Source organism: Pyricularia pennisetigena, chromosome 6 (genome assembly GCF_004337985.1).
Source record: "Pyricularia pennisetigena strain Br36 chromosome 6, whole genome shotgun sequence".
Taxonomy (NCBI): Eukaryota; Fungi; Ascomycota; class Sordariomycetes; order Magnaporthales; family Pyriculariaceae; genus Pyricularia; species Pyricularia pennisetigena.
In genome coordinates this window covers 4238328-4259289 of record NC_043744.1, presented here as the reverse complement: position 1 = coordinate 4259289, position 20962 = coordinate 4238328, and the positions used below count along the sequence as shown (strand labels likewise).

General features: G+C 53.5%; 6 protein-coding genes across 6 annotated transcripts; 1 reads left to right on the top strand and 5 right to left on the bottom strand.

The window, feature by feature from the left end:
• Positions 1-116: 116 nt before the first annotated feature.
• Positions 117-4799, bottom strand: PpBr36_05004 (uncharacterized protein; the record flags this gene model as incomplete). The annotated part of the gene is made up of 5 exons (XM_029892162.1): positions 117-695; positions 803-1074; positions 1152-1724; positions 1814-2074; positions 3482-4799. The coding sequence occupies 5 exons, from the start codon at positions 4797-4799 to the stop codon at positions 117-119; spliced, it is 3003 nt and encodes a 1000-aa protein (XP_029748993.1).
• Positions 4800-6341: 1542 nt separating this feature from the next.
• PpBr36_05003 (uncharacterized protein) lies at positions 6342-10753 on the bottom strand (the record flags this gene model as incomplete). Its single annotated transcript, XM_029892161.1, has 2 exons — positions 6342-6392; positions 6500-10753. 2 exons carry the CDS (start codon positions 10751-10753, stop codon positions 6342-6344), a joined length of 4305 nt encoding a protein of 1434 aa, XP_029748998.1.
• A 645-nt stretch (positions 10754-11398) lies between these two features.
• PpBr36_05002 (uncharacterized protein) lies at positions 11399-12220 on the bottom strand (the record flags this gene model as incomplete). Its single annotated transcript, XM_029892160.1, has 1 exon — positions 11399-12220. One exon carries the CDS (start codon positions 12218-12220, stop codon positions 11399-11401), a length of 822 nt encoding a protein of 273 aa, XP_029748999.1.
• A 1206-nt stretch (positions 12221-13426) lies between these two features.
• On the top strand, positions 13427-15921 carry PpBr36_05001 (uncharacterized protein; the record flags this gene model as incomplete). Its single annotated transcript, XM_029892159.1, has 4 exons — positions 13427-14808; positions 14885-15115; positions 15244-15271; positions 15616-15921. 4 exons carry the CDS (start codon positions 13427-13429, stop codon positions 15919-15921), a joined length of 1947 nt encoding a protein of 648 aa, XP_029748996.1.
• A 277-nt stretch (positions 15922-16198) lies between these two features.
• Positions 16199-17311, bottom strand: PpBr36_05000 (uncharacterized protein; the record flags this gene model as incomplete). The annotated part of the gene is made up of 1 exon (XM_029892158.1): positions 16199-17311. The coding sequence occupies one exon, from the start codon at positions 17309-17311 to the stop codon at positions 16199-16201; it is 1113 nt and encodes a 370-aa protein (XP_029748997.1).
• Positions 17312-17963: 652 nt separating this feature from the next.
• On the bottom strand, positions 17964-20961 carry PpBr36_04999 (uncharacterized protein; the record flags this gene model as incomplete). Its single annotated transcript, XM_029892157.1, has 2 exons — positions 17964-18794; positions 18913-20961. The coding sequence occupies 2 exons, from the start codon at positions 20959-20961 to the stop codon at positions 17964-17966; spliced, it is 2880 nt and encodes a 959-aa protein (XP_029749444.1).
• Position 20962: the final 1 nt, after the last annotated feature.

Genomic DNA, 20962 nt, shown 5'->3' with positions numbered 1-20962 from the left:
TTTTAAATCGTTACATTGTGCATTGCTTCATACGTTGTAAAACCCCGAGCTTTTGAATAAATACATGTTTGACACAAAAAACAAATACCGCCAACCGTAGCAACACAAACAATACTCTATACCTTGGGTGCCGCTTGCCGGTTTCCGGTGCTGTCCGACTCCTCCCCAACCGTCCTCTCGCTGTGCTCGACGACGCCCTTGCTCTCGTCCAGCATGGCCTGTTGCACGTCCTTGCGGATCTTTTCCTCCTCAGTGGGGTAGGCCCACCGGAACATCTCCCACAGCCTGTGCTCGAAGAGGTCGTCCATGGACTCGATACTGCGGCCCTTGAGCTCGGGCAGGCAGAAGTAGACAAAGACCACGCCGGCGTAGGTGATGACGGCAAAGACCAGGAAGGTGGCCCAGCCGATTGATTCCATCATGACGGGTGTAGCCTTGGCAACTCCGAACCCGAACAGCCAGTTGAGCATCAGGCAGAAGGACATGCAGAAGGCGCGGATGCCAGAGGGGAAGATCTCGGCCGCCACGACGTACGGAGCCACCGAGTGGCCAAAGGACCAGCCGAATGCGTACAGGTAGATCATGATGATGCCGACGATACCACCAGGCCCGGGTCCGGCGCTCGGGTCGGGGTTGCCAAACTTGGTGTAAAGAGCAATGTAAAGCATTGCTGTCGCCTGGATAGTAGCGCCAATCTGTTGGGTGGTTCACAAAGCTTGGGTCAGCTCAGATCTCTTCAAGACACTTCAATAATGAACTGGTGGATCGTTCTGCTTTCTTTTATCGCACAAATCAGACTTACCATCAACGGCAACCGACGACCGACACGATCAACAATGACTGTCACGTAGATCAAGCTAGCGGCAAGCTTCACAACTCCGTAAACACCAGTTGTCATAAGCGACATGGACCCCTTCTGCACACCAAGCATGGCGAAGATCTGCGGAGCAAAATAGTTGATGGCGTCGGTGCCCGTGAGCTTGTGGAAGATGAACAGGAGACAGGCGAGCGTGAAGCGGCGGCGGTAGCTGGGGACTTTAATTATATCACGAGCGGCCAAAAGGTAGGTGCGGTCTGTTGTGAATCGAATGGTTAGATGAGTCAACTCCTGCAAACAATGGCGGTAGGCTCCTCGAGGGGTGTGAACATACTCTTGTTCAGCTCTTGGCCAACGTCAGCCTGTGCACAAATCTCGAGGTACTCTTGACGAACATAGTTGTGGTCGGCAGGCAAGTTTCGCAGCTTGCACAGGTTCTCGAGTCCCTTCTCCCGCTTACCGAGCGAGATCAAACCACGGGGCGAGTCGATGAGGAAGGCAGCCATGACAACAAGCAGGCCGCCCGGGATAATCTGGATCGACATGGCGGTGCGCCACTGCTTCTCGTCGGTGGCCAGGCCTGGGTAGCTCCATCGGCTAACTCCGTAGTTGACCCAGAAAGCAAGAGCCAAGGCGGTGATGATGGCGAGGTTGTAGAGTGTCGTTAAAGAGCCGCGGATCGTCTTGGGGGCACACTCAGCCAGGTACATGGGCGACAAGACGGAGGTGCCGCCGATGGCAAATCCGCCGATGAAGCGGCCGCCTTGGAATACGTCGAGGTTGGCGATGAGCTGCATCACTGCACCGACGAGGAACAAAAATCCGTACATGAAGACGGACCACTTCCGGCCAAGCTTGTCGGAGAATGGGCCTGCCGAGAGGGCACCAACGGCTGCACCAGCGGACACTTGATGGGCAAAAAAGAAAATGTTAGTTGGGTGCTATCAAGAAGCAGACTGCCCAAGGAGCCATATGTGGACTAAAATTGCCACTCACTCATGGATGCAATGTCTCCCTCCCTAGCTGCGGATGCAGCAGGACTCATCCGGTCAAGTCCAAAGGTGTGTCTGAAGCTCGGCAGCGTGAGCACACCACCGACGTTTCCATGATCAAAGCCATAAGAGAAACCGGCAAAGGCGACAGTGGTGACGAGAAACCACAGCTTGTAGTTAAAGATCTCCTTGGGATCTTTTTTCCAGTCAGGAGACGCCCAGATGGAAGTCCCTCCACCCATGACTCCGGTGCGATGTTTTCTTGCTGTGAATAGGGAGGTTGGTATGGTGAAAGTTATTGATGGTCCAGATCTTATGTCGACAGTGAGGACGCGACGACAAAGGAGGATGCCAGTCGAGAACCGTCAATGAGAAACAACACCAAGGCAGCGAAGGACTGTTGTTATATGCACAAGGAGACCCCCAGTGAGCTCGCACCAGTTCCCCAGGTTCACGTTTCTCAGCCCACCCCCAGGTGATTTGTCCCCAGATTTTATGATGCCAAGTCCAGCTTCCCCACACTCTGCGTCTTTAGCTATGTGGGATTCGCGGGGAGAAGTCCAGATGCGCGACGTATCCTCGTGTCGCAACGGGAGCTAGCTAGCGTCGCATTGCAATCCAATCCAGTGCGAGACGATTTCCGTTAGTGGCACTGAGCTAACTAACGGTGGGCAGAGAGCCATGGCCGGGGAAGGCTTTTGACATGTTGTTTGCGGGGGTGCTGCAACAATATGAATACTAACTAACCGTGACCCATTCACCTGGCATCGGCTGGCAGAGCTGCCAAAAGTCAAGTATGACAAACAAGCATCGGACGACTTTACTCTTTAATTTAACCAACAACACCCACTGGAGAACAGACCAGGTTTAAATCTGGAATACTTTGTACCTTTCTACCTACCAGGCCGCCTTGCCCGACACCACCAGCACCCAATAATAATGGGTTCACTTCAACCTCAAAGTCTGCTGGCGAGTCAATCAAGGGGCACTAGCGCTGGCATTAATAATGGGAAGCCCAATTCCCTATATATAAAAGCCCTGAAAAGCCAAGGGCTTGGCATCCCCAAATCTTCACGCTTTTTAAGATCTCCCCTGCTCGGCACTGGTTAACCCCCCAAAAATTCCAAAAAGTCTTGTCTCTGTCAAACTCGGCCTGTTCTCCTCTTCTTGGCATAATCCCAAAAAGGCCCGCCACGGCATTCTCTCCGAAATGAACAACGAGCAGAGGAGGTGTGGGTTCTTGCTAATTGCAAGAGCGCGCTCCAGGAAAGAGGTTGGTTGGTGACAACGCGGATGCAGGTTCCATTGCCGCTGGTGCCGCCAGGTAATCAATCATTAACCTTTTTTTTTTTTTAAACCAGCGCAGGTCGCGAACACGTTGTTTAGGCGGGGAAATGAAAATAAGAAAAGATGACCATTCCAGTTAAATACGGTAAAACACGCGGTGCCTGTCATTCTCATAGAACAATGGTCCCTAAGAAGACATTCGTCTATCGACGGGATCGAGCTCCTTGGGCCTGTCCAGCCATTTGTAACTTCAAAACATACTGCAGTATTGACATGGATGCATCGGGATTACCAGCGATCAATGATCGCACCCATAAAATAGTTCTTTGGTCTGAGACACTGGGTGAGAACTCGAATTTGAAGTCTACAGAGTTGTTCATCTGACCTGCCGGGTGTGTAGTCAAGTCGCAAGCCAAGTTGATGTTGTGCTGCATGGCGTTGATGGTGTAGAGGCGGTGGAAGTCCTCGGCCACACTGGCGCGCGGGTGCTGCCCATGCAGGAATAGCGTACTCGCCACCTCGGCTTCGTCCAGGCCTAGATACCTCTCTTCGCTCCTGACATATCCGGGCACGCCGTAGCCGTGGTCGCCGCCATTGACAAAGTCGTCGATCGGCCGCGAGCTGTGAAACGTGAGCAAAAGCCCCGGCTCAGAGGGCCCGTTGCTCCCGGGCAAGATCAACGGTATGTCGACCAGCCACCTGAGCTCGCGGAGCCGCCGGAGGAGCACGCCGCAAGGCCTATGACCATGGTTCCACGTACACCCCGGGCAGCTGACCTCGAGCTCGCGCAGCTCCTGGCGGTTGAATATGACGACATTCTCCTCCGCCTCGTGCCGCCGCCAGGTCAGGTCGTTGCGCGCACACGCCCACGCCGGCTCGATCGTCACGTGGCGCAGCCGCGGGCAGAGGGCCCGCAGTAGCGCACCCATGGCCGCGGGCGGCTCGGCCGGGTTGTGCGTCGTCGCCGCGGTGGCGTCGAGGCCGCGCGAGCGCGAGGCCGAAGGGTCGTCGGCCGTGCCGACCATCCTCAGCCTCACGAGGTCCTGCAGGTCGCGGCGCTGCACCAGCCGCCAGAGCTTGCCGTGCACGGGGACGCGGAGCGTGTCGACCCCAAAGTTGAAGTAAACGCGCGAGGCGCCGCCCCGCAGCGCAAAGGCGAGCCGGTAGTGCTTGAGCGTCTCGGCGCGCGACTCGCGGTCGATCCAGAGCGTGATGGGGATGCGCGTGCCCGTGTCGACGCGCGCAAAGGTCGTGGTGCCGTATAGCGGCGGCGGCGGCGGGTGCTGTCGTGATGGGTCATGCGGGTGTGAGTCGCTGGTGCCGGCGTCGTCAAGCGGCATCGACTCCCTGAGCAGTCGCAGCCAGCTCGCATCCCATTGGCCGTGAGGCCCGCAAAGGAACCCGTCTCCTGCCGTCTCCGGATCGTGGTTGGGATCGGGCACGGGATCCTCGCGGGGAACCTCGATCGCCGGGCAGTGCGTGGCCACTGATCTGGCGTCTATGGCGATGTCCTGATCGAACTTGTCTCGGTTTTGGCTTCGAGCCAGAGTGAGAACTTCTCGTTCGAAGTCGGTAGTGACGTGGTGGTGTGCACAGCGGTAGATGGTCACGGTGCGCGGCACCCAGAGCTTCTTGTATATCTCAAGGCGCAGCTCTGGTGGAATCGTGTTCCAGTCCTGGCCTGCGGCCGTTTCTTCGATCATTGTGTCTGAGATCTGGGGATTTCAAATCTCTCTGGTTGTGAATGAGTTTCTTGCTTTGGCTGCTCGGCCCGTTAGTGACATGTTTCTAGGTTTGAGAGGAAACTCCTCGATGGGTTTATGTGCGGCGTAGGCATTTCATTTTCTGCTCAGATTCTCTGTGAATGAACAAATCACAACTGTCAGTCACTGGCCTGATAGGAAGTGATGAGTTAGGCAATTCATATCCTATGGGAACGTCACGAGCAGATCAAACCTCAACTGATATGTTGATCTTGTGTAAGAAGTGATGTGAAGTGAGCCAGTAGTCTTCACTGGGAATTGGTCCAAATATCGTTTTCTTTGCTTTGGGTACTGTCTGCTTCCCCGTAACTTCCAATAACCGCTTCTTAATCTCAGGTTCTGCACTTCAGCCACAACTGGCTGGATCCTTGTTCTGTTCAAAATCGTGAGATTTTTGCTCGTCACTCAACGTCTACTCACAGACGATGGACTGCTTCAATGCCATGTCAAGCTGGTGAGACAGTCAAGGTTGCAGTCTGAGGCGACTGGCACTGCTCCATGACTTCCAATGCACTCTGCAAGGCAGCATACAATAGCACCAAATACGCCTTCGTCGTCGAATTGGACCAAGTGTGATTCACCATCGGCGGAGGTGCAACAGAAGCCACACCACCACCACCACCACCACCACCACCACCAATTCCAGCATCCAGCCGACATATTCGAGCGTGAACCTCAAAGCAGGATTGAGAATAGACACGGGAATTCACCCTTGGTGTTTCTGTTATCTTTTCAAAAGCCAGAAAATTGACAGGTTGAAACCCAAATGTCAATCTATCCTTGGTCCCCTTAGTGATCATGTCTTGTCTAGAAAATGAAAGATTATGGCAATTCGCAATATAAACGACAGCAAGACAAGAGGGCTATATGTCAGATTTATCATTCAATAAGTGATATCTCTAAATCGATATATACCGCAGTGCTGTTGTACATCTCCACGATTGATAGACTTGGAAAGAGGCTTTCCATCGTCCAGTCCCGCTCCAGCTCCGACCATGCGAAGCGGTAACGAGTCTCGTTCAACTCGCCCGTTGTGCCCAAACAAAGCACTAATAAAATACAAAAAAGTTTGTAAAACCCAAGGCGCAAAATTGCGAGGTTGAGCGGGAAAAAATGACAACTAGGAAATGATTCTTTTCAAGAAAAACAAAGACCGCGTAAAACTCCAGCGTATGATGTTTATGAAGTGCGCCGTCCTTTTTGTCTTTTAAGAAAAAAAAAGAAAAAAGAGTCGAAAAACACACTGATTTGCTTTTGTACAATGGACCTAGTAGCAGTCGACCAGGCCAATAGGAGAAAGAAAATATGCTCTAACCCAGAAAAAAAATCAGAACCACCCAACGCCTGCTTACAGAGAATAAATGACAGAGCATGAAGCAGATCTTGTGTATGTGAAGATATTATAAACCGGCGGCGGCCGAGATGTGAGCCTGCCGGTGTACATTCGATCCGGTCGGACGCAACCGGGGATGAAGGAATGAATCAGGAGAAGAAGTATTTGCTTGACTTTAGTCGCGTCACGTCAAAGTCACCCTAAAAACACAATATTAGTTTCTGGTCATCAGGGCAATCAGAAAAGCACCTGGTAGTGGCGGATGTAGACGGGAGAATAAGAAATCGAACCCGAAGCAAGCACTCACCTTTTCAGGGATATCTGGGAATGACATTGGCGCCCAGATGGAGATATGTTTCTTCCGCTGCGCAACCGCAACATCGCGCTTCGATGGGTTCTTTAGCTGGGGGTCAATGGCGATATTGAAAAGGCTGCTTCCCATCATTTGTTCCATTTTCTCAGGTCCGTCCGAGGCTCCTGTGTCTGCCTCGATACTCTCTTCTGCTGCCTCGGCTGCCTCGGCTGCCGACTCCGACTCAAATACGTCGTCAAAGTCTTGGCCCTGCATCGACTCTTGCTCTTCACGCACCATATCGTGACCCACTGCTTTCTGGCCGTCGATCAACTCTTGAGCTGTTTTGGGAATCGCCGACAAGGGGGTCGGGACGTCTTCAGGGTCCACAAGCTCTTCACTTCCCTTGGAAAACCGCTCGTAAAGCGAGGCCGGGGTCTCGAGCGCCTCTCCCTTGGCCCGCTCTTCGGCGTCTTCTGATGCCAAGAGTTCGAGCCTCCGCTTCTCCAAGAACATCTCATCCGAAAAGGTCAGTTTGGGGTGACTTTTGCGCCACCGCACCACCGCTTTGGCGACATCGCTCGAGGCGTCCAGCTTCAACATGTACAGAGCTCCCTTGTATCGAGCCTTGAACTCATCGGCCAGACGACCAATGACGTTCTCTTCGTGAATCCTGATGAATGCGTCCCGCAGAATGTTGCTCATTTTCTGTACATCGGACGCATGCGTCCAGAAGGAGTCGTGAACCGCAGCGAAGGTGAGCCCATTGGCATCGCATTCAAGAGCCGACAGCATCATGTGGCTAGCATCGAGAGAGTGCACGAAGTTGGGTGGGAAGGCCTGCAGCTGTTTCTGCTTATGCACCGGGTCCCAAGGATCCGCGACCCTGAGGACCAAGTCCTGAAAGTTCGTCTTGATGACTTTCTGCCCGGTTTTTCGATACGGCTGGACGACAGGCATACGAAGCGGAGTCGTCCAGATGATGGTCGATCTGAACTGGCTCAGCAGCTGACCCGATGATGCCTTGTTGTAGTTCGTCAAGACGTGATCGTATTCGGGGTTGCCGGTGGACTCCAGTGTCTTGAGGGCTTTTTCTTTCTCTTTAGGTGATCTCATCATTTCCTGGGACAGCCGGGTCATCTGCTCTGGAGTAAGGGCGCGACAGACTCTGCTGCCGATTTCACCCAACCAATACTGGATATCATGCGCTCCTTTAAACATGGTCGACATTGCTTTGAAGATCTTGACGGCGACGTATGATGACAAGAAAAGCGAATCGATGCCCGTCTCCTCCTTGATCTTGGGGTAAAGGGCGTCCAATTGCTTCTTCACTTGTGCCTTGGCACCCATAAACGTGACGCCGTACACATTGGTCATGACGGTTTGCTTGACGACCTTGCGCTTGATTTTGCCCTTGAGGGCCGCGGCCAGCTTGCTACCATTGGCCATGTCTTCTTCGATGCTCTCAACGACAAGGTTCGCAACTGCACTGTACACATCGGCAGGGCGATCGCCTGGCTCCAGGTTGACCTGGCGAGCTCCCCAGGAGTCGCCACCAAGCGCCGCGTAGTGCTGAAGCCCGTTGCAAGTGCCATCCTGGTGGACTGGCAGATGGCACACGTATTGCGTCGGGTCTGGCAGGTCGGAGGCGGCCTTGAGCTCCATGCACGTAGCCAGGCACTGCCATGGGTCCTCCGCGCCCAGCCACCAGCGCTTCCCTGACAATGGATTAGTTGCCGAATCGATAATGTCCTCCATGTGATCCACGGCAAACTGAGCACGCTCGCTGAGGCTTGCCTTGTCAAACCCATAGACGTTGGCCAGATGAACTCTCAGCCAGTGAAGCCCATCCTCTCCCAGGGGCTTTCCCTTGTCAAAAGTCAACAGCGACCTGGAGAGATCCGCGCCCATGTGATTGAGGTATATAGGTATAGGGTATGCTCGGCCTCTAAAGTCGACATTGTGCGGGAAGTACAAGGTCTGGTCTCTGTATGCGTGTGCAATCTCGAGCTGGAAGTTGGCATGGCATCGCTGAGAATGATACGATGCCTTGAGATTCTCAACCCTTTTGAGTTCTTTGAGCCAGTTGATTCGCACAAACGGATCTTCGGAAGGTAACGGCTCTTCGGGGGCCTTCAGGTCGAAAGTCAGGGGAGGTATGCCGCCGATACCCTCGCCCGAGTTCCAAACTTGCAAGATCACATCCAGCACCGGCTTGTTGATCCTCCAGCCGACCCTGCCAAGCGCGTCGAGCCCCTTGGCCACTTGTTCCATATCACCTCTCGCCATTGCCGCCTCTGCGTAGATCTTTTGGTCCTTTTCGCCACGCTTGATACGGACAAGGCCTGTGGGGTGCTCGAGATATCCGCCCTTGTCGAATCTCGTCCAAGGTTCAGGCTCGCAAACCATTGGCAAATGACGCGCGAGAAATTCCTTCCGTGGCTCGCGCATCATGAGTTGTACAAGTGCCTTATTGGGGAGTATTACGCCATGTTTCTTGCCTTTCCGGTACTGAACACTGCGCACAAAAGCCGGCTGCTCGGCCGAGATCTTCTTCTTGGTTTCGGGATGCTCCTTTGTCACGGTGACAGTCGTGATATCAACTAGTGAGCTCAGCAAAACCGAGCCCACCGATAGCCTTATTGATGGAGGCCAGCGGTCTACCGACTCCTGGTCGGTACAATAGATGTCGTTGACGCGCAGTGTAGACTCGGTACTGGAAGCACTGGGCGGAGCTTTCGCTGCCTCAACTCCGCCATGTTTGATTTTCCGGAGCGACTTTTCCATCTTCTGCCTCTGGGTTCGTTGGTAGGCCACAACATCTTCTTCTGCAGATCGTGCGAGGTTTGCGACAGTTTGGGTGACAGGTATGCCTCTGTCTGCACCGTTTATGGCAAGAGAGCTCATGACACTCAGAATGGTGATGGCCGCCAGTCTTGAAGCTGTGCTTTGTCGCATGAAAGGTCTGACGAGGGCGCGTTCCGTTTCGTCTCTTTTCACATTGACATTGGGCTTGGCAACATCTTTACCTTCCGAATCATCCATGTATTCCTCCAATCGAGCCTCGAGAGCAAGCTGCCAGTCGTACAGCCGCGCATTCAGCACTGATGAGTTGATTGATGTGTTGAGCCCCATCTTGTTCAAGGTTTGGTTATCCTCACGCCATTTATCGAGGGCTGCGTCAACAGTGTCCCGCTCCAAGCGCATTTGTATCTCTCGCTGTTGTGGCAATGGAAGGTCGCGAATCCTATACCCCTCCGGTATCTCACCGAAGAGAGACAGCGTCCGTTTGACCGTTTTCAGACCTGCTCCTTTTTGAGGAGTAGGAAGGACCTCGGGGAATGCGTGTGTGGCAGGATCAGGTGTTGTGCTGTCTTCTGTCTCAAGAGGAGAAGGCTCGGTGGACATATCCGACTTTGCGTCCTCGATAGTGATGTTGTAGGTGGGACAAACCTTGGTAATGACGGCGCGGTCCTTATCGGTAAGAATGTCGGTCATGTAGAGCACCTCCAGCCCCACGCCACCTTCAGCCAAGGTCATATATCTGGTGACCAACCTTCGTAGCCTCCAATCGTCTGGATCGGGCGCCGTCAGGAGGGCAGCTTTGAGCACGTATGCGATGGTTTCGGGCGTTTGCGGCAGTTCTGCCTTGCGGATCTCAGTTTCGTACCACTGGTGGATATGTTCTGCCTTGGCCTCACTGGGACTCGCAGCTAACTGCTCGACGGCAATCTGCAGGTACGTGTTGTGTAATGCCATGATGTCGGCACGGTCGATCATGTTCAGCTGGGGAGAGCTCAGGCGCTTGAGGACGACGCCAGCGCGGTCAAGTTTTCCTATGGTAAAGCAGGCGTCTAGGATTGCAAACATTTCCGTCAGGTCACCGGGAATGGTGCCTTTTTGATACAGTTTGGGTAAATTGGGCGCCATCATCTCGGGCAATTTTAAAACGTTCGCGCCATTCAATGGTCGAGTCTGATATAACGGGTTGGTCTGTCGAATAGTCCGTGGGGGCATCGAGTATTGCGATTTTGGTGCGCAGTCAAACCTCATATCGTCGACAGCTGTTGCGAATCCCCGGGTTCGAGGCCTTCCCTCGTTAACTCCGCCTGTCGTCCATTGTTGTTGAGCTTCGGGCGTGATCGCGGCGAGACATGGCGGCTTTGCTGAAGCTGACCGGAAGCTTGTGACTTGGCTGCGGGGAAGTTTTCGAGCAGCGAGCTGCCGGAGGGCCAGGCTACGCTGGCAGGGACGTGATCTGGACAGCATTTTGTTGGTTTTGGTGGGTGTTGCACAGGCACAACAAACGTGAAAGGAGTGTGAGGTCGAGGCAGTTGGGGCGGCTGCTCGCTGGGGTGAATCAAGCTCAAAGTTGCATTAGAAGAGAATAGACGTATTAAAAAGAAGGAAACAAGGTAGTTGGGGTGGTTGTACACTGGTGCCCGCGAATATGGGCAGAAACAAAACGGGAATGCATCAATGTCAAGACAAGAAGGCAGAGAAAGTATTGACCAAGATTCGCGAGCTTCAAAAATTTGCCATCTCCTTTTCCCTCAGGATAGGAGACGACATGGAGGACCCAGTCAGGAAATGGAGCTCTACCATTGGGTAGTGGCGATTCATTTGCTTCCAGAAAAGAAAAAAAAAACCTTCAGGCGCCCCACTACTTTGAGTGATTGGATTGGTCCGTGCGCTTAATCACAAACCTGACAGCCAAACCAGCCAGCTAGCCAGTTCAGTCACCTCGAAGATTGTGCAGCAGGCAGGCAACACCTGGGCGCAATGGGGCGGCAAATCCAAACTGGCATGGTAGGTAATACCTAGCTAAAATCATGCAATGTTGATTCGCATTCATGCCTTACCTACCTCACCTAGATAGGTAAGCAGGCACGCGAGGCAACATGTCTATTTTGTTCATTTCCATCCCAAGATATCCGCTTCGACTCCAATATACCATGCGTCCTCAGTGTTCGCCCATGTTTCCAGCACACGTCTAGTGGTGTCAACCTCCTCCTCACTGATTCCAGCCTCAATCCAGCTCTGCCGAACTGTCTCGCCGGGTGCCAGACGACCTCCAAATGTGCCTACCAGCCATCTTCTTTCCTCTTCAGTGGCGCTCACATGGGTTCCAGCCCCAACCTTGATCTTTTCAAAGCCAACTTTTCTGTACAGCGCTGGCATTAATGGTCCGACATAATCGCTGGTGGCAAAGGCCTTGTTCATGTGTCCACCAACAAGCTCTTTGAGGCCCAGTTCCCTCGGATACCACTGCATATCCGCCAGTGTTCGCGTGGCCAGTATGCCATCCTTCTTAAGCACGCGACGCATCTCGCTCAGTGCTTGCTCCCTCATCTCTGCGGTAGGCAAATGCGGGAAAACCTGGGAAGCGTAGACGGCATCAAACGTGCCGTCGGGGATCCAGTCGAGGCCCTTGAGGACATCGCCGTGTCGGAAGGATAGGTTCGGGGGTGACCCGGCTTTTGCCGCGAACTGCCGCGCCTGGCCCAGAATATCTTCGGAGATGTCTATGCCAACGACCTCACCGTCGCGGGCGATTGCCGCGAAGCCGATAGTGATGGTACCCGGACCAGATCCCACGTCCAAGATTTTGTCAGTAGCCTTGAGATGTGGAAGCAAGAAACCCGCATCCGCCTCGGCAGTCCGCGCTGAGTGGCTGGCTGTGGTAGCCGGAGAGTACCCCATGGTATAGTTGCTGTCGCGCTGCTGATTCGACATTTTGCCTAGCTGTGTTCTCGGCAGAAAACAAATGTTGCGGGTGTTGTCTTGAGTACAAACTTGATAAGAATTTCCAGCTTCTACTATGTACGTATGATCGCTAGTAGTGGTGAGTTTTAAGCTCTGAAATCCACAAAAGTTGGGACGAAGTACGAAATACAAAACATATGTATCTGGTTGGATGAGGTCCCTCACCTACTTTATATAACTACCTACCTACCTACCTACCTACCTACCTACCTACCTACCTATGTACTTATCCTGTTACACGACACTTAGGTCGGTTTAGCCACCCACTAACGTCAAGATATTCCCGCAACCAGACAAAGAACGGCGCGAATCGCCATCGAAGTGGTGCTTCATCTTTCACACCGTCGATGCACTGTGTAGATGACGAACCTTGTCACTCCTGGACATAATCGCAGCCCAGCGTGAAAAATAACGGCGGTAAACCCGAGCCCACAACTGTGCAAGTTGCCTTAATATGCACATTAACCAACCTGACTGATAACCCTGCAACGGTGTATCCAAGCATCTTCTACGCTAGAAAGTGCGATTGCTGGAAACAATCTCCACTACGACAAGCCAAGGGGAATTAGACCCTGCCACGGGTGACGGCAGAGACCTTGCCTCTTGGAATAGAAAATAAAAATAGAAATAGAAATAAAAAACAAAGAAAATAAAAGAAATAAAAATAAAAATAAAAATAAACAATAAATGATAAATAAATAAGGGCAACTTCACCTTGAAAGAGCAGTTCCTTCCTTGAAAATTGAGCTACCAGCGCAATCAAAAAAAATTCTCTTGGACCTGAGGCAAGAGTGAGAATGGAAACAAACAACCAAACAAAGCTGGCAAGCTGTTCGCATCCAACACACAGCCTCGGAGTACCACAAATTCAAATTTGGCATCCCTTTCTCCAAACCCGTCCGTCACGTCCACCTACGAACGACATCAGTTCACTTTGTCTTTGTTGTACTTGAACATCATTGCTTGCCGTAAAACGTGAAACAGCAGTTTATCTTGGTCATGACCTTCGTTTGCCTCAGAAGATTTTCCTAAACCTTTCCGCGCATCACATCTACTCTATCAAGGTTGGCTTGCCATTGGTTCTTTTTTTTTTCTTTTTTTTTCTTTTTTTTTTTTTTTACTTTCTTTTTATTTGACAGCTTTTCATCGCATGCTGTGGTATTCGGCCAAGCCGCCATGTCTTTTAATCCACAGGCATCCCCATTCAGCAGCAGTCCAATATCTGACAGGAACCATGGTTACTGTGCCTCCCAACGATGTACCCCCCATGGTGGTTACATGGGACCACAACAAGCCAAATGGCAAGTTCAGACCAGCCCGTCCTCATCAAATCGCAGAAACGTTTGTGACCCGCTTGCGGAAGGCAGGCGTGTTCGCGTCGACAATGTGTTCTATGCCACAAGATTCGTCCCAGACTTTATCGGCGCCATAGGCATACCCAAGAGCGATATCGAGCGCATACATAGCACGGGAACCTCTGGCGGTCCTGGAATGTGCTGGGTCGATTTCGTCTCCCACGCTGCGGCCTTGAGGGGCGTTGAGATGCTAAGAGCCGAGCTGCGCAAGTGGCTACCGCAGGTTTTTCTCTGTTCACCAGCAACAGACTTGAGCGGGCGCACAACCTCGACCGGTTGGCGCTCTAGCGATGATGACCACACCTTGGCCGAGGATTTCATCGTCGACCAAGAGTGGCCTACTAATGACTTAGGGTATACTTCACCTGCTAATGTTGGGTCACATCCTTGGTTACCATCTCCCAAAGAGGATCCGCCGAGCATCAAGAATAGCAGTTTTCTGGATAACACCAGCACATCATCCCTTGGCCACGTCGCGGGAAACTGCAGCACTAGGCCAGCCTCCGACCGTGCCAGCGTTGCGACGGAGAATACGTTTAATAGCAGTGCCGTTTTCACATCAGCAGGTCTTGACAAGGACGCCACGGCGCAGAGCAAATATAAAGATATGGATGCGCTGGGCTCTGACTTCGTCGGAACCAGAGCAAGGGCCAACAGCTGCCTCCAGAATGGTGATCCCAGGGATGATGAGCCAAAGGAGATCAAACCACATGAAATTAAGCGTTGGACTCAGTCAATAGTAACGACTAGACTACCGACCGAGCCGACTCCAAAGCAGTCAGCAACACATGCGAATGTCAAGACACCAAAGCCCACAATGTGGGCCACTGTCGCATCGCCTTGTTCGCGACGGCCTCGCTCAACCCCTAATCAGGAAGCCACGGAGGTTCCAGCTAAAGTTTCGGGTGTTATCAAGGGGGCAGCGGCACCCAAAATACCAGTACCAAGCTGGGCGGACATCACGAAGAAGACACCCCCATCCACTGCCAAAGCCGTATCCGCTCCCGTTGCCGATAAGAAACCTCCCGATAGGCCGTCACCCAAGAAAGAGGAGAAAAGCAGCTCGGTGTCTGTCAAGAAGCAGTTGCTGCCCTCACCAATGCCAACATCACACCGAACCATTTTATTCACTGGACTTGAGCCTACTGAAGATCAAGAACATCATCGGGAGGAAATCCTAAAGATATTCGCCGGCTTCAAAGTGTAAGACTTAGACCGCAGCCCCGATTTAGGTCTATTCAGCTTGATACTGACCTTCTGTACCATATACCCGAATCAGTCGTGGGATCAGCAATCGCAAGAAGATTGACCGGACTAGCAACCACGCCAGCTGCTTTATCGACATGGAAACCGCAGATGATGCACAGCGTGCTCTTGACACATGGCCGTGGCCCACAGACATAACCAGCGGAGGCCACGTCCACATCGCCCAGGCCAAAAGTGAGAGCAACAGGCCGCTAGACTACACGGTAGTGAAGGGGCCAGGGGAGCGGCAAAGTCGGAGGAGAAGGTGAGTTCGATTTGTGGTGGACATGGAAGATGAGTAGAAGAATGTTTGCCAGGTTTGGGATAGACATAGACGTCTTTTCTTTCTGATGGCCGTATGAAGATGACATAATATGAGAACTACCGCTCCAGACGTGGATCAAGAGCGCATTTTGTTGGAGTAAGTAATTTGCAGCGCTGAACTGAATCCAGAACCTTAGCGAACCTAAACAGAGGTTGTACCATAGATATGAAAATCAGGATTCTGAAAAGCGTTAATTCGGTTCAATGAGCCCCCCTTTCAGTGCCTGTGATGTACTGGACCAACATGAATATGAATCTCTTAGGCCCTAACCATTGAACAAACACTTATTTCCCATCAGACAAGGCAAAAAAAATCCTTTGCTGCGAGAGAGGTCGACCGCAAAAAGGAAAATACAAACAATAATTCAAGGACAACTACACAGAATCAAAACAACAAAAAAAAAGACCTTCACCAGTCAACTGCCTAATTACCAATAACAGGAGTCTGGTCGGTCTCATTGTTCCGAGTTTCTAGAACTCATAATCGATTTGTCCATCTCACTACCCCGTCTTTGGGCGTTCACGACCTCGCTGAACAAAATCTACGAACCGTCTCGCAATTTCATTCATCTCGTCTTCTTCCGACCTCAACCGCAATGTTTTCTGGACTTTTTGGAATGCTTCAGTGTCGAAAGCCTTCTGCATCCGTATCGGTCTGAGCCATCGAGGCATGCAGATGATGCTGTCCACCTCGCTGAATACTACGCTCCAGTGCTTGCTGCGTGTGCCCTTGAAGGAGTGGTATAGCGGCAGCTCTACCAGTACCTGCGACTCTCGAACGATCCTTCGCTCAATCTGCTTTGCGGGGGGTTTCCCAACCCCGGGAAAGCATGACAGGGAGGAGCTATGTCAGTTATCTATTAACATGACCAAAGGGGCCAAAGTGTTGACTTGAACATAACCTCCTTACCGGCAAGTGCTCTTCATCCTCGCTCCACGTCATCTCAAACCCCCTCAGCTCCGGCAGCGCCGCGCAGAGGCGCTCGACCACGTCGGCCCAGCGCAGCTCGCTGACCCAAACGTCCTACATTGTATGCGGCCGCGAGCTGTGGAGGACCAGGGCCGCGACGTCGAGCTCGGCCTGGTACGCGCCGCTGGTCCGCCACTGCTGCGCGATGGGGCAGTTGTGCAGCCACAGCGTCCGCAGCGTCTTGTGCGCCGCTATCCACTCCACCTGCGACCTGTACGAGAAGGTGACCTTTTCGAGCTCCAGGTGCCAGAGGCGCGGGAAGTGCAGACCCGACAGGTTCCAGCGTGGCACCACGCCGAAGGGGTCTGAGCACGACACCGCCAGCAATCTCAGGGTTGCTTGTGCGGGCGCGAGCCAGAATCTGTTGAAGTCGGCCCAGAAGTTGAGCCGGATCTGCATGTCCAGCTCCCAGTACCCGCTCCTGTTCTTCTTTTCGCCCGGCCGCGTGTTGAGCCGCGGTACCACCTCGGTGACGACCTCGACGCGCAGCTCGCGGAGCCGCGAGACGACGGCCGCGAAGGTGGGCAGGCTCGCCGCCTCGTGGATCTTGTTCTGGAGGTTGATCACCGTCAAGGAGACGATCCTCCGGCCAGGCCTGTGGTTGATTGCGGCGAGGCCGTCAAACACGACGGCGAGGATCCAGTTGCGGACCACGGGCGGTTCGCAGATGCGCCGGACGGGCTGCTCCTCGTCGGGATCGTCGCGCTCGCCGGCGCAGCGCGGCGTGAACGTCAACACCACGCTGTCGAGCCTCGGCAGGCGGTGGAGGTTCGTGACGGCCGCCACCCAGTCCTCTTGGTGCTTGGTCCCGTGTCGGCCGGGGAACTCATGCGGCCGGACGCCCAGCTCGTTGAAGCCTGACGGGACCGACTTGATGACGATGCGGCGCGCGCGTCGGGCGAGCTCGGGCGTCCCAATGGTGACTCGCAGATGGCGGATCGAGACGTCCGTCGGCTCCAGCGTGACGGTCTGTTGGATCAGGTCCGTCACGATCGCGAAGAACTCCTTGCTGGCGGCGCCGAGGCTGTCCAGGGTGTCCCGGTCGCCCCTGGCCTGGATTATCTCGCAGATTCTGATTTTGGTCTCCTTTGACAGGTCGCCCAAACCTTTCCAGGCTGAAGAACCCTGGGCGGGATGGCTGGCTGTCGATATGTTTCTGATATCCATTGTTTCTATCAGGGAGAATGGCCGCTTTGACGTTGGGGGATTTGGAGTAGCTTTGATGTTCACTGGACTTTGTTAGGACGAGACGGCACGCTGTTTTTTTTTGGTTCTCCAGTTCATTGGTTGGGCTCAGATGGGCAGAGAGCTTGTTGTTCTTACCGTGATCGAAAAACGAGCAAAAATACGTGGCTGTAAAGTTCTGGCAACAGATCGTCGCTGCCGATTGCACTAAACAAATCTCCAGCAACAGCTGCGACGCGCAAATGTCATTTACGAGAAAAAAAAGCATGGACAGGAAAGCACCCGCTGGTGGAGGTGCTGCTGCTTTCAATGTCAAGTCTACATTTGGTACAGTTATTGAGAAAGCCCGGGAATGATGCTTTGCAACATCTCAAATACTTCGTATACATTCGACATATTTAGCCTGCTATTTCTCTGCCTCCAAACATTTCCCGATGGTATCTCTAATATCATGCAATAATACAGCAAAAAAGATTCGTGCCACCCAGTCAAAATCCACAAAGATTAGTAGCATAATAAAGTTGAGAGATTCGATGTAAGAGCGCTCCCCAGAATCATCCTGATTGGATACCACAATTATCGAATAGATAAAAAAGAGAAAAAAAAAAAGGGTTTCTCTCTGTAATAGATAGACTTAAACCCTCTGCTGCCCCCTGGCCACAACCCCGTCCATACTGAGGTTCATGACCGGACGCTGGATATCGAAGCTCCTGCTGGGGACGTTTCTCCCACCCGGGGTGCGAGGGTTGGCGACGTTGACGCGGCCGCCGCGCTCTGTCAAGCGCGCTGGCGTGTGCGCCTCCTCCTCGTCCTCGTCGTCCTCGCTGTCGGACCGTCCTGCCTCCCTATCTTCGTAGTTGGCGAGGCGGGCAAAATAGTCGGCCAGGCCGTCGACGCTGGGCGTGCCGATGATGAGATCGTAGTTTGGCGGCGGCGTGCTGAGACCATCGAGCGCGGGTGGCGGCTGGTCCGCGTCGAACGGAGGTGGGTTGAAGGACGGCACGCGCATCAGGTGCATGGGCCGTGCGGTAGGGAGCTCGTTGTTGCGCACGCGCTGGAGCGGGTTGGCGATCGTGGAGCTGGCGGGCCGGAAGCTGCTGGTGCCGCTGCCGCTGCTGTCGGAGCGGCCGATTCCTGGGCTTGCGGCTGCGAGGTGTGCGGCTGGTGGAGTGGCGGGCAAAGACGTCGCGGTCGGCGAGTCCGGGTTGACTTCGACGACAGGTAAAGTGCCCGTTGAGCTGGCGGGGCTGGGCTCGGTCGCTATGACAGCGGCGTCTGGACAGCCGCAGGTTGTGGCTTGGCAGTATTGTGATAGCTGCGAGCCCGAGTACTGCGGGAGTGACGTGTTGGCCTGGGTGGCGCGGCAGTTAAGCACAGTGAAGGGTGAGTCGATGCTGATCTCGAAGTGACGGCGGCGTTTGCCTGTCGGATCTTCGGGGTCGACGCGAGAGATGCGCATGACGATCTAAGGTCGTGTTAGTTTTCTGTATGTGTGATGTGGACAAAAATGGCAGTAAAGCAAGAAGCAGAGAAAAAAAAAGAAAAAAAGAAAAAAAAAAAAGCATATAACAAGGTATGCTTACCTTGATCCAGTGGAAGACATTAACATTCTTCCAGCTGCAGTCGGGATGCAACCTCCTGCTTCGATCTCTCGCCATCATCTCGCAAGTCGGAATCTGGACGTTCATCTCCATTTCCGTCGCTGCCCAGTAAGACTCCAAGCCCAGGTCGAGATCGCCCAGTAGGTTCTCTGTTGATTCCGGCAGCGGTTCAGGCATCGTGTGAGCCCTAGCGGCGTCCATCGCTCTCCTCCGCTCAGCAGCCGCTCTTGCGTAGATGCGTTCCTCGTCCGTCAACTCGCCACCACGCACAACGTTGATATCGCTGCTTGCGTATTGGGGGTCAATTGCCCTCCCCGCCGTCTTCTCCAGCAGCAGGATCTTCCTGCCCTGGTCCTTCCTGGTGACACGTTTGTCGTTTGTCCAGTACTCGATCGATTCGGTTACAAACACTTTAATCTTGTGAACTTGCACCTTTGCGAGAGGGGTGAGTTTGAAGGCGATGGGTATTTTGCCGCCAATGGGAAACGATTTGCCGGAAATCATGATGTCGTAGTGGAGCTGGTCTTCCCACTGTCGTGATATAGAGATTGGCTCGCTCATTTCAAGCGACAGTTGGTCAGGAACCCTAACGATGCTCACCTCCTTGGAGCCGCTGAGGTTCGCCCTGAAGGCGCCGGCTCTCTCGATGACAGTCTCCAGGTTCCACTTGACGGAGCCGTACTGAAGCTTGATGGTCTCAAGCTGGTGGTGGTCGATGGGTAGCTCGAATGAGTATTCATAAGTCCCCGGGGTGAACACCTTGTAGCCCTTCAATTGTGTCTGGTTGGCAAGTGGCGAGTCGCCTTTGCCAAAACTCCTGGACTGCACCGACTGCAGCGACAACCTCTTTAATTCCTTGGGCGTGAGACTAGTTGATTGCCGATGCCTTGCAAGTGTGTTTACTGACGTGTTTGACCCGTGGGGAGACAGACGCTCCAGGATATGCCCATGACCTTGATGACTGGTCGGTGTCCTCATGGTATAGACACACTGATTGCCAAACTCGGTGCTCCACCCGTCGTGCATCGCATGGAAAAAGGTGAGCCCCTGTGTCCGGAGGGACTGCTCCTCGAAAGTATCCACTTTCAACGGGGGAATGCCTTCGGGCCACTCAGTCCTTGCCTTGCCGACTAATTTGAGCGTTATCGACTTGAGTTTTGTGTTCTTGTTCACGTTCAGCACGAGTTTGCCCCGCAGGAGCGCAGTACCGGGCGTTGAAGATTCGCGGTTGTGGCCCTCGTGTTCGAAGCCAGAGAGAAAAACGTTCTGCTCGGCGAGTAAAATGGAACAGCTAAGCCCACTTGCGGACGCCACCGGCTTTGGAACCTCGGTAACGGCCGAGCTCATGATGGTCTTGGCGGACCTCGTCGAAAGTATGCTATGCCTGTTGGAGTTGTTGGCGTACCCCGCGCCGCGGCGCAAATCCATCATCGGCGGCCGTACCATTTGGTCCACCATGTTAAAATCAACAGATTCGTCCCCTTGAAATCCGTCAGCTATCCTGGAAAATCGCCGACCCAGTCGACCGTCTGCAAGCCAGTCAACCGGTCTACGCGCCCGGCCCTCTTCTGGGCGTTGGACGACCTCACTGTGGAGAATCGGCGGTGTTGGCGGGCGAGGCGGCGGTTTTGGTGTCGAAAATACCGAGAGTACTTTTTGGAAAAGTCTGGCTGCTGCACCGTCCTCCAACTGAAAATGGACTCGTTTCCTATCGACGTTCCCTTTTTGCTTTTGCTTTCTCTTCCTGCCTTTCCACCTGCCTGAAGCTGCAAGTTCCCTCCGTGCCAACTCCTCCGCTGAAATCGGTCGCAGTTCGCGCGGGATGAAACCTGCTGGATATGAGACGATATGAATCGAATGTGGCCGTCGGGGCCTGGGCCCAATCAGAGGTGGGGGAAGAGTGACGGGCGCGGCTGCAATCGATCGCCGGTCGCTCTGTTCCCTGGGTGTGAAATATATAGCACCGTGAGCCGTCCTGCAGAAAGGCTCTGTTGGACTACGTCGGTAGCCGCGTGGTCTTTCTACAGACATG